Source organism: Zonotrichia leucophrys, chromosome 3, assembly GCF_028769735.1.
Source record: "Zonotrichia leucophrys gambelii isolate GWCS_2022_RI chromosome 3, RI_Zleu_2.0, whole genome shotgun sequence".
In the NCBI taxonomy this organism is placed as follows: Eukaryota; Metazoa; Chordata; class Aves; order Passeriformes; family Passerellidae; genus Zonotrichia; species Zonotrichia leucophrys.
Genome location: NC_088172.1, coordinates 105,986,926 through 105,999,692, shown reverse-complemented (window position 1 = coordinate 105,999,692; position 12,767 = coordinate 105,986,926). Strand labels below are relative to the sequence as shown.

Below are 12,767 nucleotides of genomic sequence, written 5' to 3'. Positions count from 1 at the left end.
AGTCCCTTAAGTAAATTACCTGGCTGTGTGGCTCTGGACCTTGCTCCTCAAAGGATGTGTGGCAAAACAACACCAGCACCCACCTGAAAACTGGAATGAGCCTCTGCAGCGCGGGCACAGGGTCCCTGATGGTCTCGGCACTCTGCCAGCACTGTGCTACCGGCACTGATCAGCTGAGGGATCTTTCCTCCCACTTGGAGCGCGGGAGGCCCTCGGCGCCGCGACCTCGTGTCGAGGCGGGCACGAGTCGCACGGTGGCGACTGCCACCTCCGCTTCCCTCAGGACAGCGGCCGGCCGGGGCTACCTGAGAGTTGCGGGCCGGCCGCGCTTCCCGTCCCCTCAGGGCGCGCCTGGCAGCTCCGGCAGCGCCCGCGGCCCGCCCCGCCTCAGCTGCCGAGGGCCGGGAAGGGCGGGCGGCCGCCGCCGGCCAGTGCCAGGGCAAAGATTTCACACCGCAAAAAGTGTCCCCCAAAATGCTTCGTGTTTTGTTTTTCCTTCCACCGGCACCGAGGAGGCGATGAGGAACGGGCTGCGGCTCCCGGGCGGGCAGGACCCGCGCGTCCCCTCAGCGAGCGGCGGGGCGGGAAAAGCCCTCAGCCGCGAGCGCCGCTGAGGGATCGCCGAGGCCGCCGCAGCGCGGCTCCCCCTGCTCCAGGTCGTGCTGGAAGCACCTGCGAAGCGGCGCTTCCCGAGGGACAGACCCTCGGGGCGGCCGGGGCGCGCCACCTCCCTCGGGCGGGGGAGCCGGCGAGCCTCCGCTCCCTCCATGCCCGCCGCCGCCGCCTCCTCCCGCCGGTACCTGCCGGCCCGTGCCATTCCCCTCCTCCGCGCCCTCCTCCTGCTGCCCCCTCATGCATATGGATAGGCGCATGCGCCTGCCGCCCTGGGCTAGATGAAGCGGAGCGGCGGCGGCGCTCCCAGACGGGCGGGCGGCTGCGGGGCGGTGCGTGTGCTGCATGTGCGTGTGTGTCTGAATGTGAATGTGAGTGAGTGAGTGAGTGTGCGTGCGTGCGTGTGTCTCGGGGGGGCCAGGGGCTCCGCCGCAAGAAATAAAAGGAGTGGGATAATAATCGCCATAATAAAACAAAAAGAAAAAAAAAAAAGGAGAGAGAGAGAAAAGAAAGGGAAAGAAAAGAGGGGAGGCGAGAGAATAAGGCGGATAAAAGGAGGCCGGGCTGCTTTGCATTGAAGAGCGGGGTGCTATTGAACGCGCTTGAAAAGCGGCGTTGTCCGGCGCGGGTGCGCCGCGGTATATTAGAGCGGGGCGGCGGCAGCGGCGGCAGCAGCAGCGGCGCCTCCTCCTCCTCCACCAGCTCCTCCGCCTCCTTCTTCTCCTCCTCCTCCTCCCTCCTGGCCCTCCCCGTCCCGTCCCGACCCGGAGCGAGCGGCGGCGGCGGCGGCGCTGCAGGCGGGCGGGCGGGCAGCGCGGCGGCGGCGGCATGCGTGCGCCCCGGCGGGCAGCCGCGGCGGCGTGCTCCATCCTCCTCACCCTGCTCCTGGCGCTGCGGGCCCAGGTACGTACCGGGCACGGCCTCCGCGGGGCCTGGGGACAGGGCTCTGAGAGATCCCGCAGGGCGCCTCTGCACGGCTCCTCCGGCCGGAGCGGAGCTGCTGCCCTCGCCTCTCTCTGGAGGTGGCAAACGCGGGAGTGCGCCTTGCAGCGAGGCTTAATTCCTGGGAACGAGAAACGCGATTACTGCAAACCGCTTTAATTTTCCCCCAAAAATCACTTTTTTCCCCTTTTATTTTTCTTTTTTTAAATACCTATTTTTCTTTAATCAACTTATTAGCAGCGCTGCTGGGGTGATTAATGAGCGGGGTCTGAGTCTCAGCTGGGCAGCTCCGGCCGTGCCCGGCTCAGCTGCACCCCGGAGGAGGCACAGGGGTGGCTGGGTGCCTTTGCAGGCACTGCAGTATAAACTACATCGTTTTGCTGGGTTTGCTCCTCGCGTATTGCACTCTTGGTTTAGTTTAGTTTTATTTCCTAACCGCTTGGAAGCCTTCCTCGCGCTGTTTTTTCGGAGCTGGCACTTAAGGTTGTTTTTTGGCATTAATGGCGTTATTTAGTTGGGCTGATTTATGAGCCCTTCTCATGGATGTCTGATACGGGAAAGCTTGGAGTGGTTAGCTTTATTTTTAACATTATGCATGTGCTTCTTGAAAGCACACTTAAAATTGGTTTTTCCTGTCTTCAGAGTTGTTGTACATTGTGTTTGGGGGAAAAAAAGTTAGGTAACTGTCTGTCTCTTGTTTCTTTTCTTTTCTTTTTTTTTTTTTTTTTTTGTTTGTTTGTTTTGGTTTTTTTCCCTCGGTTCTTTCTTGGGATTAACAGGTGACTTTAGCGTCGGGACAGTTCGAGTTGGAGATCTTATCCATGCAAAATGTGAATGGTGAACTGCAAAATGGAAATTGCTGCGATGGCACCCGAAACCCAGGAGATAAAAAATGCACCAGAGACGAGTGTGACACCTATTTTAAAGTTTGTCTGAAGGAGTATCAATCGCGGGTCACTGCTGGCGGTCCTTGCAGCTTCGGATCCAAATCCACTCCTGTCATCGGAGGAAATACCTTCAATTTAAAGTACAACCGGAATAATGAAAAGAACCGGATCGTTATCCCCTTCAGCTTCGCCTGGCCGGTGAGTTGCTTGAACTGCTCTGGCTCTGTTGGATGATGCTTGAGATGGTCCTTAGTGAGCTGAGCTCTAACTTCTTGTGCCAGGGGAAGAGGGATTTGAGAGGGAGCAGGCATCTTGGCAAGAGCGTCGGGAATCCGCAGCACAGAAATGAGTAAAATGTAGTGGTGTTTTTGTTTTTGTTCCCTGGGGCTCACAATGCACAGCCTGTTAAATTTGAAAGTCAGATGTGCAGTGAGGGGGATCTAAATGGGTCAGGGAAGCAAACCCAGTATCTCTGCACTTTACAGCATGAATAAGTCTCTTGAGACTTAGAAGGTCAGAAGTTCATTTTTTTCTTTATTTTTCTCTTAACCAGTGAAGTCTTGGGCTTAAGCCAGAAGAGCAGTGGGTTAGGGGCTGTAGAGGGATCCCGTGTGAAAAGTGTGTGTCATAGCTGGCCTCCTTCCCCGGAGCGTGTTTGGGAAGGCTTCCTGCTTCTCCCAGGGGGAAATCTCACTGCACTGCTTGCTGTGGATGGGAGCTGCTGTTGCTCTTCTGGGTGCAGTAGTTGCCAGCTTCCCTGGGAAGCTGGCTGTGTTTGGAGGTGCTCGTGGACTCCAGAGGCTGAAGACTGAGAAAAGCTTTAGCTTTTGGTGCACTTCACCCACTCCTCCCCAAAGCACACCTTTTCCTGCCTACCTGCCCCTTGTGGTCCAGAGATTGTGGCTTCTCTCTAGTTGTGTGCAAAACTCGGTGGCTCAAGGAGGTGGAGCTTTTTGCCAGGCACTTTTCCACCTTGTCCACTCTAGTAAATACTGGTCAGCCCCTCAGAGCAGAGATGGAGGATAGAGGACCCCTTCCTTCGTCGGTGATCCTGCTTTGTTGTTGGCTGTAAAAAGCACTGAGACATCGCTGCTGCTTGTTTCTTGTGGGGTGCTCAGGAGGGCTGAGGCTTTGAAGGCCAGCTGTGCAGAGGAGCCCTCAGCTCCCTGCAGAGAAAGCGAGGAGCATCTTTCCCAAAGGCCCATCGTGCAGGCCAGCCCCAGCGAGGCAGGCTCAGGGCCCGGGATGTGTGACATGGACAGTGCCTGGCCTCGGGTGGCACGAGGTGCGTGGCTTTTGTGCCTGGCAGCGCTGCGTGCACTGGGGGGCTCCTGTCTGGCTCTCGAGCGCTCCCAAATTTCTGCTCCTAAAACTTGTATTTTGAGATCACCTAGGAAACAAAACTGTTTCCCCCTGCCACACACACCCCTTCTCCAAAGGCGCTGAGCAGACAATTTCCTACCAACTGCCTTGGGGTATGTTGATGCTCAGCAGTTTTGTAAATCCAGTCATCCTAACCTAGATGCCTAAGGTCATTTTTGGGAGGGGAGGAGGGCGCTGAATGTGCATGCAGGGGAGGGGTGAATCTCATTTCCTATGCCACTATCGCTGCTGGCGAGGTGGAAGCGTGCCTGGACCCTCCGAAGCTTGGCCCTCCATGGTCGGATAAGGGCTGGTTGCTGGGAGGGCCTGGGCCGTTTCTGGGGGGAGGCAAGCCCGCCCCAAAGCATTCCTTGTGCAGACACCCATTTGTGGTCCCGCCGCCAAGGGCTGCAGGCAGCAGAGCGCTCTTGAGGCGTCCTGTGCTGCCTCCTACCTGCCTCTGCTCTCAGCCGGGACTGGGGAACAGCGAGGGCTCAGAGGCACAGGGCACAAATCAACTCTCCGTTTTTAAGGAGATAGGATTACAGAGTACAATAGCAGAGTTAACAAAAGTATTCTCTGTTGGAAGTACAAGTCTGTCCTTTATTTCTTTCCCTTTTCTTTCTCTTCTTTTTTTTTCCCCTAACATGAAATGAGATAAAACTGTTATCAAATATGCCATCAAAGGGATAAAGGGCTTTGTAAAAATCTGAGGTATTTGAAGCTCTGCCAATGGCTGCAGTGCTTGTGTTGCAGATTTTGACTTTTGTCAGAGAAGTCAGGTACATCAAGGATTTTTTTTTTTAACTAGCTCCCAGTAATCTGACTGTCTTGAATCTATAGGTATGCATATAAAAATGGTGTGAAAACTAAACACGTTCCTTCTAGCAGCCTCTCTCTTCATAGGGTTGGGAAGGGAAATCTGTGTGTAGAGGGTGGGTTTGGGGGTTGGGGACCCTGGGAGAAGTCTCTTAAGCTTGCCTGCATCTTAGTAAAAGAAATGCTTCTATTGTCCTGCTGAATCTCATTCAGCATTGGAATCCTGGAGCAGCAGCAGCAAAACTCCAGTGCAACCTTTGAAATGGGTAAAACTCAACAACTTGAGACGCTTGGTTCAGAAGCCTGGAATTTTGGAATAAGCTCTTGCATTTTCCCAGGCAGAAATGCACTTTTTGAGATGCTGATGATAGTCCCTGTGCAATTATCAAGCCTGCTTCCCAGCTTTAGCGTCCACAGGACACAGCTTTTATGCTAGCCATTGTGACTTCCAAATGGCATTTGAACAAAAGAATATCTAATGTGGCAAAGCTCTTATTTGTACTAAAATTGTGTACACAAATCATTTCAGGCATTTTCAAAGCTCTACGGATAAAGTAGTAAACTTAATTTAGTCAGCTCTAATCTGACACTGAAATTTCAGAACTTAAAAAACTCTTTAGGTGGCTGAATACTGTTGACTTCAGTAAGAGCTTGAGATTAGCATTGCATTTACTCATGTGGCTGATCACGAGAGGGTATCTTTGAATACATTCAGCTGAAAATTATAGTAGAGGTAATAAGAGCCAGACCAAAATGTTAATCATACTGCACTTGAAAATTCATGTCCTTCTCTGGATTGTGTTCTACTCTGAGGGAGCCTTTTCTTGGATGTTCCAGCTTGAGTCAGTAGTAACATTCAGAAGTCTTGTTGCCTTGACTACTTAAAAAAAATTAAAAAGAAAAAGCCTCTTCCCATGTCAAGCTGCCCCCTTATGCCATTTGTGAAAAATAGTTGCATTGCATTAGAGGCCTTTATTCATCATGCAGGAGAGGAAGGGCAGAGAATGGGGTGCTTTAAAAGTATTGTTAGAGGGAGCTTGCAGTTGTAATGTAGATTCGAAGTGTCAGAGTCTTATTAATAACTTATGGGGTTTGCTCTTGTCAGTTTTGATACGTTCCCCTGTGAGTAATGGGTGTGGAGACGGTGGGCCATAAATTAATTTAAGTGATGGGAGGTTTGAGTAAGTTGCTAGGAAACAGGGCAGCAGCCCAGCATAAAGGAACTGGAGTGGATCAGAAAGCTGCCCCTGCAGTAGCTGGTAATTCTTCAGTGCATTGAAACAATAGTGATGATGATTAAAAAAACTAAAATGCACCAGGGCTTGCTTCTTACATTCATTTTGAGACTTCACTGACTTTCTTGACAGGCAAGCTTGGCTTTATGAAGCCGTATAAAAAGGTCCGGAACAAAAGCGTTTCCATGTTCCACTTGTCCAGGTGCTCTGTCTGAACAAGTCTGGTTCCAAGGCACACACATGCTCTTCTCTCACATGAATCAAACCTCTGGCCTTTCTTAAAGAAGCCCAAGTGTGATGGGTGCTGCACCTTGAGGGAGCTGAGCATCAATTAGCCAAGCAAAACTTAACACTACACTTTGCTTTTATATAAAGAAAGATCTTTTGGGGGTTTGGCGAGACTGAGTAAGAAGGTCAAACTTAGCAATTCCTTTGGTATGCATAGCTCCAATTTCAAACAGCTTGTTTATCCCAAAATTATGCTCCTTGTAATTATTTAATATTGGGGCCAATTGCACCAACACACCAGGAAACTACTGAGGTGGAAAAAAACCCTCCAGCATCTCAGTGAGTTTAGCATAAAATACAATTTAAAAGAGTTTTGAACATCTTATTTCAACTTTAAGATAAAAATAGTCAACCTTAAAAAAATAAAATAGCCCCTTTTTAATGTAAAATCTTAGTGATCCTGATTCCTGAAAATGTAAAATATGTTTTCTGGGTAGGCATTGCTTTCTGTGGCTGCAGAGACATAGTAAAAGAGCTTTAGTGTTTTTTAAGCTTTGTGAACTTATTCCCTCTCTCGATACAAGGCGTCCAAAATACTAATCTGCAGCTGATATTTAAAATAACAGCCTTTTGAATCTGAGAAAAAATATCAGTACGCTCATCTGCTTTTTTTTTCTTTTAAGCCCAGTATGTCACAGTCATAAGACTAAAATTTGGCTTTTGATTTTGTTTCTTCTCTCCTTCCAGTTAACTTCTTGAAAACTTATAGAAGCAAATGCTAGATTATAGTTCAAGATTTTCTTGAACAAAAAGTCATCTTGGAGCATGGGCAGATCAGAAGAAATTTTTATAATAGCAAGATGCATATTAATTAAATCCATACTCTGTCATTTATTGTTGATTAATAATATAAGAATAAATCTTAGCACTCAAAGTGTAATGTTTTGCTTAGGATTACTATTCAAAACAGAGCTGGGAGTATTAAGTGACATCTGAAGCATAATTAGCATCACAGGGCTGTTTTTTTCCCAGGACTAGAGAGAAGTGATGCAGCCATTCAGAGGTTTTGGACTTCTTACATGTTTAAAGAGTTTTTTAATGTTCCAGCCAGTTCAGAGCTTCACCTTCATGGTAAAATCATTTGACTATATTAACATAATATGTCTAAAAATAAATCCTCATCTTGCCTGCTCCTAGAATTTTTGTTCTTGTTATAATAAAGGCCTGCTCCAGTTTAACTTCAGTGGCAGCTGGATTGGGCTTGACACTGAAGCTTATTCCTAAACTTTCTCAGGCTACACACATCCAGCGCTGTCAGCTTGTTTATGCAGCTGGAAGTCAGCATGGCTGAAAAGGAATTGCATAAAATCGATGCTTTATACTGAAAGTTGCAGTTCCCTCAAGGAAACACTGCTTCCCAGCGGGCTGGAGGCTGGAGTAGGAGTCAGCTGGCTCTAGAGCTGGGGAATTGGCTCTGAGCTGTTTGTTCCAGCTTCACTCCTAATGCAGTTGGGATGCCCTGCAAAGCAAAAGCCTTAAGCTACAGTTCTTAAAAGTACTTCTCTGTAGATAAGGAGAGGTATCTCTGTAGATAACACAAATGACAGGATTGGTTTTGAAAACTGAAGCTAAGCTTGCCTTAGAATTTCTCTAGAGGGACAGAAGTTTAATATGTTAATTGACTCAGTTCTAATAATTTAACTCATAACCCCTGTGTCTTAACACAAGGAAAGATGTCAAAACTAGTAGCTGTTGCATTTGTTTCTTGTTAGTCTGTGGAGCTCATGGTTCTGTGGTCACTATTCTGCAGCATAAATTACACTCATTATTCTTGTAGTGTTCAGAAGAAACTGCAAAAAGTGGATAGAAGTGGTTAAAGTGGTTTGTAAATAGTCAAACATCCAGAGTCCTTTACCAGCTCAACCCAGTTCTTAGGCACTTAGGTAAATAAGTAGAAAGGCTTCTTGTTCAGGCTTGCTCCATGTGAACCTGACTGTTTTGCTTGGCTGGCTACTAGGTATTCTGTCTATTAACCTTGCCACCCTTTTGTAACTGGTGCATTTAATTATCAGTGGGATGCTTTAAACAGGTAGGGGGACTGATAAGGGCAGGTAATCTGCTTGTTGGGGAAGGTTGAAAGCAACCATTGACATTTTGGCCTATCTGCTGCTCTTTGACAAGTGGGGCTCCGTGAGAAAATAACTCCGTAACTAGATAAGGTGCTGATTAAAATGCTGCTGTTGTATGAAGCACCCTGCTGGCTGAGATCACTTGAAATCATTAGCTAAAAAAGAGGGAGGGGGAAGGGGGAGAAAAGAAGCTACTATACTTTTTTGTACCTTTTTTTTTCTTTTTTTTAAAGAAGGGGTGGAGGGAAGACCCCAAGTCTCCCCCCTGAGCCCAGTACATTGTCCCGTTAATGCATGCTAGTTTTATGATTGGAATACATTGTAGTCCGGCCACCCAGACAGAGGCATTGACTGCTAATATTAACCAAGAACAATAGTGTGGCCATACTGACTGCAGTGAGGATTACAGAACATAATGGGGCCTATCCAAAAATAATGCTAATACAGGACAAGCAACAGGAAGCAGCAGTAGACTCAGCATTGCTCGGCTCCCAGACAAACCATGGACTTACTTCACACAATGACAACTTCAGCACATTATGTATTCACAGGATACTCATTATTCCAGCAGGCTTGCCAGATCAGAGATCAGCCTGGTTTACTGGATGCTTAAGCGTATGCATAGTTTGGATAGCGGTACTTTTGTGTCCTCCATCCTTTGGCAGGAGGGTGGCCATGCACCAAGGTCTTGACTTGGGCTGCTGCCTTCCCTTGCCAAGGCAGGACGGGGGGGCAGGTCTCTCCTGGAGCTGCTGACATGGTTCGGTTGGTTTCCATGTCTCCTTTCTGTGGCACTGCGGGGTTTACTGGCACTTAGAGCAGCAAAGGAGCTGCTCAGGATGAAGCCTAAAGGAGCAGCGTGCTGTGTTTTGGTGTGGGCATATTCTGATGAGGCTCTTGGCTGGGCTCCCTGCTGGGGTTCAGCTGAGCTCTTGGCCATAGGCATTGAGGCATGAGAGAGATTGCCACGGCTTGGGCTGTGTTTGTATTCACTGGGTTGAGGGAGTATGAGCTTTGTAGGGTGTTGCCTTGTCCTTTACGTAGGCTGTCCCAAAGAGGAGCTTCCTGATGATGTTCCATTTCACAAAAGGTTAAGAGGGTTAGGTGGCTTTGCTCCTTTTCTGGAGTACACTTGCATGTCCTCTGGGTGAGGAGCCAGTTGCCTTTAACTCCTTTGAAGGATGTTCAGTTGTCCAAGTGGACCGTCTGTGGCACAGTGTGGTGATGTGTCTGCGCAGTGTCATCGTGCAGTGACAGTGCTGGTGCTGGTCAGAGGAAGCGGGTTTGTGGCTAGCTTTAACCCTGCTCAGACGCCCTCCTCCCTGGCCCCTGGGCACGCTGAAAGGTGCCTCAGTTTCCCTCGTGCAGGTGTCACAGCTGGACACCTCTGGCCTGCCATGCCGGTGTCCCCGGCGTGCGCCCTGGGTGCAGACAGGGTGTGTGTTAGCGCCGTTCTCAGGCTGCTGCTCACAGCTGTGCAGGGCGTCAGGAGAGGGCGGCTGGGCTTAACCTGCTCTCCTTGTTTGGCAGAGGAGGAGCAGCGCTCTGAATGCAAAACTTCCCACTGCATTTGTCTAGTCATGGTTTCACATGCTCAGCAAAGCTCTTGCACGCTCTAACCACAGGGCTAGGAGGGAAAGGAGTTGGACGAGTTGTGAGCCCTTTGAAAGCAGAGCAGCGCTGCAGCGAGGAGCCGGGTGTTTTAACTTGCTCTGGCCCACTGACTCGCAGAGTGCCTTCAGAAGGCAGAGCACAAAGGCACCTCCTTTGGGTGGATGTCTGGGTGAAGGCAGGGAAGAGGGCAATCAAGCAGAGAGCTTTAAACACCTGTTTACTTGCAGCTGCCAGGATTCACTTAAATAACCAGAAAGGAGATTGCACTGCTCTTTGAGATCCTTAAAAGGAACAATTTCTGATGGGTTTCAGGTCTGCACAGTCTCTTGAGCTGTATTATCAGGGGATCAAGACACAGTGTCAGTGTCTTGTCATTGAGGAAAACAGCTCTTGCACACTGATGCTTGCTTTGTTTCTTGGAGAACTTGACCATTTCCATCGTCTCCTAGCTCCACTCACAGAAATTCTGCTTAAATTTGGCCATGCTGCCTTTCAAAGCCCTCATGACCATCTGCAAAGTTTAAGGATTTGCTGTTCCTTTCAAGCTGCCTTTCCTCTCGAGCCAGAATCCCTGCCTTCTGGTCAAGCTCAGGTTTACAGTGGCTAATTGGGTGTGACTCTGGAGAGTTCACTGCTGCCTTGTTGCCTAGACATAGCTTTGATGGAATAAGGTGCATGATGTGGAATTCTTGTGTCTGGATATATATATTTATTCAAAGATGGGCAGAGGTCATCTATGGGCATGGGAAAACTTAAACCTCCACACTGTAAGCAGTCATTCCTGAGATATCTGAATCCTTGATCTATAGAGTGGGGATGATATGCGCTTCTAAAAAATCTCAACAGTGCAGCTTTGCTCAGAGCTGTTTTTCTGGGAGGGCTGAGGGAATTAGCTAGAGGTATGTGATAGTTGGATCGTTGAAGGGGGTTTGCTACTGCTGTGAGGCTCTGGGTGTCAGTGTGGCTTTTGTTTCAAAGTGTCCCATTCTGAACACAAAGTCTTGGGTTTTTTTGGTCTTTTCCCCATGCTGAGAGGGACAGAGCCAAGGGATCAAATGCCATTCTTTGTATCACCCCTTTTCAGGACAGGCACTCTTCATTTAATACATTCAGACAAAATGAGAGGGGGCAGTTAGAAACGAGGGAATTGCCAGGGTAGGTCTGTTCCCCCTGCATTGTGTTTCCATCCAGGTCAGCTGAAGCATCTCCTCTGTTTTAACCAAACTCCTGTGTGGTAGTGGAAAGTGGTCACACAAGTATCTAGCAACAGTAGCACTCACAGCTAGGATTCAGCCTTTCCTTTCCTTAAGGGCTAGGTGTGTTGGTAAACAGTCCTGAGAACCAGCAGGGAACTGTTGCTATGAGTTTAGACAAAATATCTTCCAAAACAATTATGCAAGGCCGAAAGGAAAACATCCTTAACTTTATTGGAAGTAGTGCTAGTTGTCATAATTCATTCTCTATATCATAATATTTTTTGTCAAGCTTGCAGTAACATGTTGAGCTTGTGCTGCTTAATGTTGGTAATTAAACCACTGAGGAAGCACCCAAGATAGTGCAATCTGCATCTGTAATATGGCTCGGGAGTTCTATTCTGGTTTTGTTTGTTTGTTTTGGTTCTTTCTTTTTTTTTTCACCACTGACTTGTGCAAGGACTTCTTAAATCTGTTTTAAGTGGTGTTAGATGATCGAGTTGCATTTCATTTTGATTTATTTGATTTTCAGAGTTTCTCTCAGGTTGTCAGACTTGGTCTAGAATAGAAACAAGTAACATATAACTTTTCATGAAATATTAACCAAAAATGGTTCAGGCCAATGGAGCCTCTGCATAGAAGTTTGGGTGCATGTCTTGGCTTGCCCAGCTTTGCTTACTTTTGGAAGCATTTTCCCACAGTTATTAGGAACGGAATGGAATCCTGGTTTGAATATGAAACATATTTAGGCTATACAGCGAGCCGGTGCCCATCACAAACTGGGTTTTCATTCAGAGCCTCATGCTGTGTCCAGTCGTGAGAAAGCAGTCTGCTCCAACTCTTGTTCTCTTTTTTCTTTTTTTCCCTCCTTTCTTGTTTCCCCTCCTCTTCAGAAGTCTTGAGTTCTACCTTCCCCCCGTGCACCTCGTCGCATCTCACTCTGGGAACTGTATTTTGGTCTCTGTTACAGAGAGGCACTGCAGACCACAGATGAACAGCCTGTGACTGAACATGGACACAGTTAAGGAGAAATAAACCTTGCAATGCACAGTTTCTATGGCAAAGCATCAGAACTCTTCACGGAATTTTTATTTCTAGTGTTATTGTTCTGCTCTCCAGAAAGATGTTACATTTATTGCCTTATCTGTAGTTTGTTTTTTTTTTTTTTTTTACTTTTCAAGTCATATTTTTTGCTTATTTTTCCTCAGCTCTCTCCCCCCCCCCCCACCTCGTTCTTTCTGGAGAGGAGGTGTTTTGTTTTGGTTTTTAATCATTGTGTAAGTTTGGCTGGCTCAATGGCAACTTTGAAAGATACAGCCTGGATAATAATATCTCGGGGTAGAGCTGGAGGAGGAGATGTTTTAATGGGTCTTGTTCTCAAGTTAGGATTGAAGATAAAGGTGGCTTAGATGTAATAGCTGGCATCTTTCCAGCCCATGGAGTCACTTCAGTCAGTTTGTGCTTATGATTATTATTGCTGGAGTGCTCCAGAGCTCATTGGCAGCTTGGAGCATCTGTAGAAGGGACACGGGTGGCGAGCGGGCTTCCCTTTCCCGGCTCCTCCGAGGAGGCTTTCTCAGCCTTTGTTTTACAGTGCTTCTCTCTCACCCCACCCCCTTCCATGTCCATCAGTGCTTCCCTCGTTACCTGATACTTGTGGGAGCTGCGATGGCCCTCGTGCACACAGAGCTTTCAAAGGGGGTGCTGAAAAGCAAAGTCCCTGGAGATTGTGCTGTCAAGGCAGGG

General features: G+C 48.1%; 2 protein-coding genes across 2 annotated transcripts in view; one reads left to right on the top strand and one right to left on the bottom strand.

Moving 5' to 3' along the window:
• The first annotated feature begins 938 nt into the window (after nt 1-938).
• Nucleotides 939-12,767, top strand: part of JAG1 (jagged canonical Notch ligand 1) — a 35,996-nt gene continuing 24,167 nt past the window's right edge. The window contains exons 1-2 of the mRNA XM_064709835.1: nt 939-1,515; nt 2,334-2,639. Of these exons, the coding sequence (XP_064565905.1) occupies nt 1,441-1,515; nt 2,334-2,639 (381 nt within the window). The 5' untranslated portion in view covers nt 939-1,440. The remainder of the gene's footprint in view (nt 1,516-2,333; nt 2,640-12,767) is intronic.
• Nucleotides 10,991-12,767, bottom strand: part of SLX4IP (SLX4 interacting protein) — a 101,769-nt gene continuing 99,992 nt past the window's right edge. Inside the window, exon 13 of the transcript XR_010439698.1 lies at nt 10,991-12,026. The gene's annotated coding sequence lies outside the window, so the exon portion shown is untranslated. The remainder of the gene's footprint in view (nt 12,027-12,767) is intronic.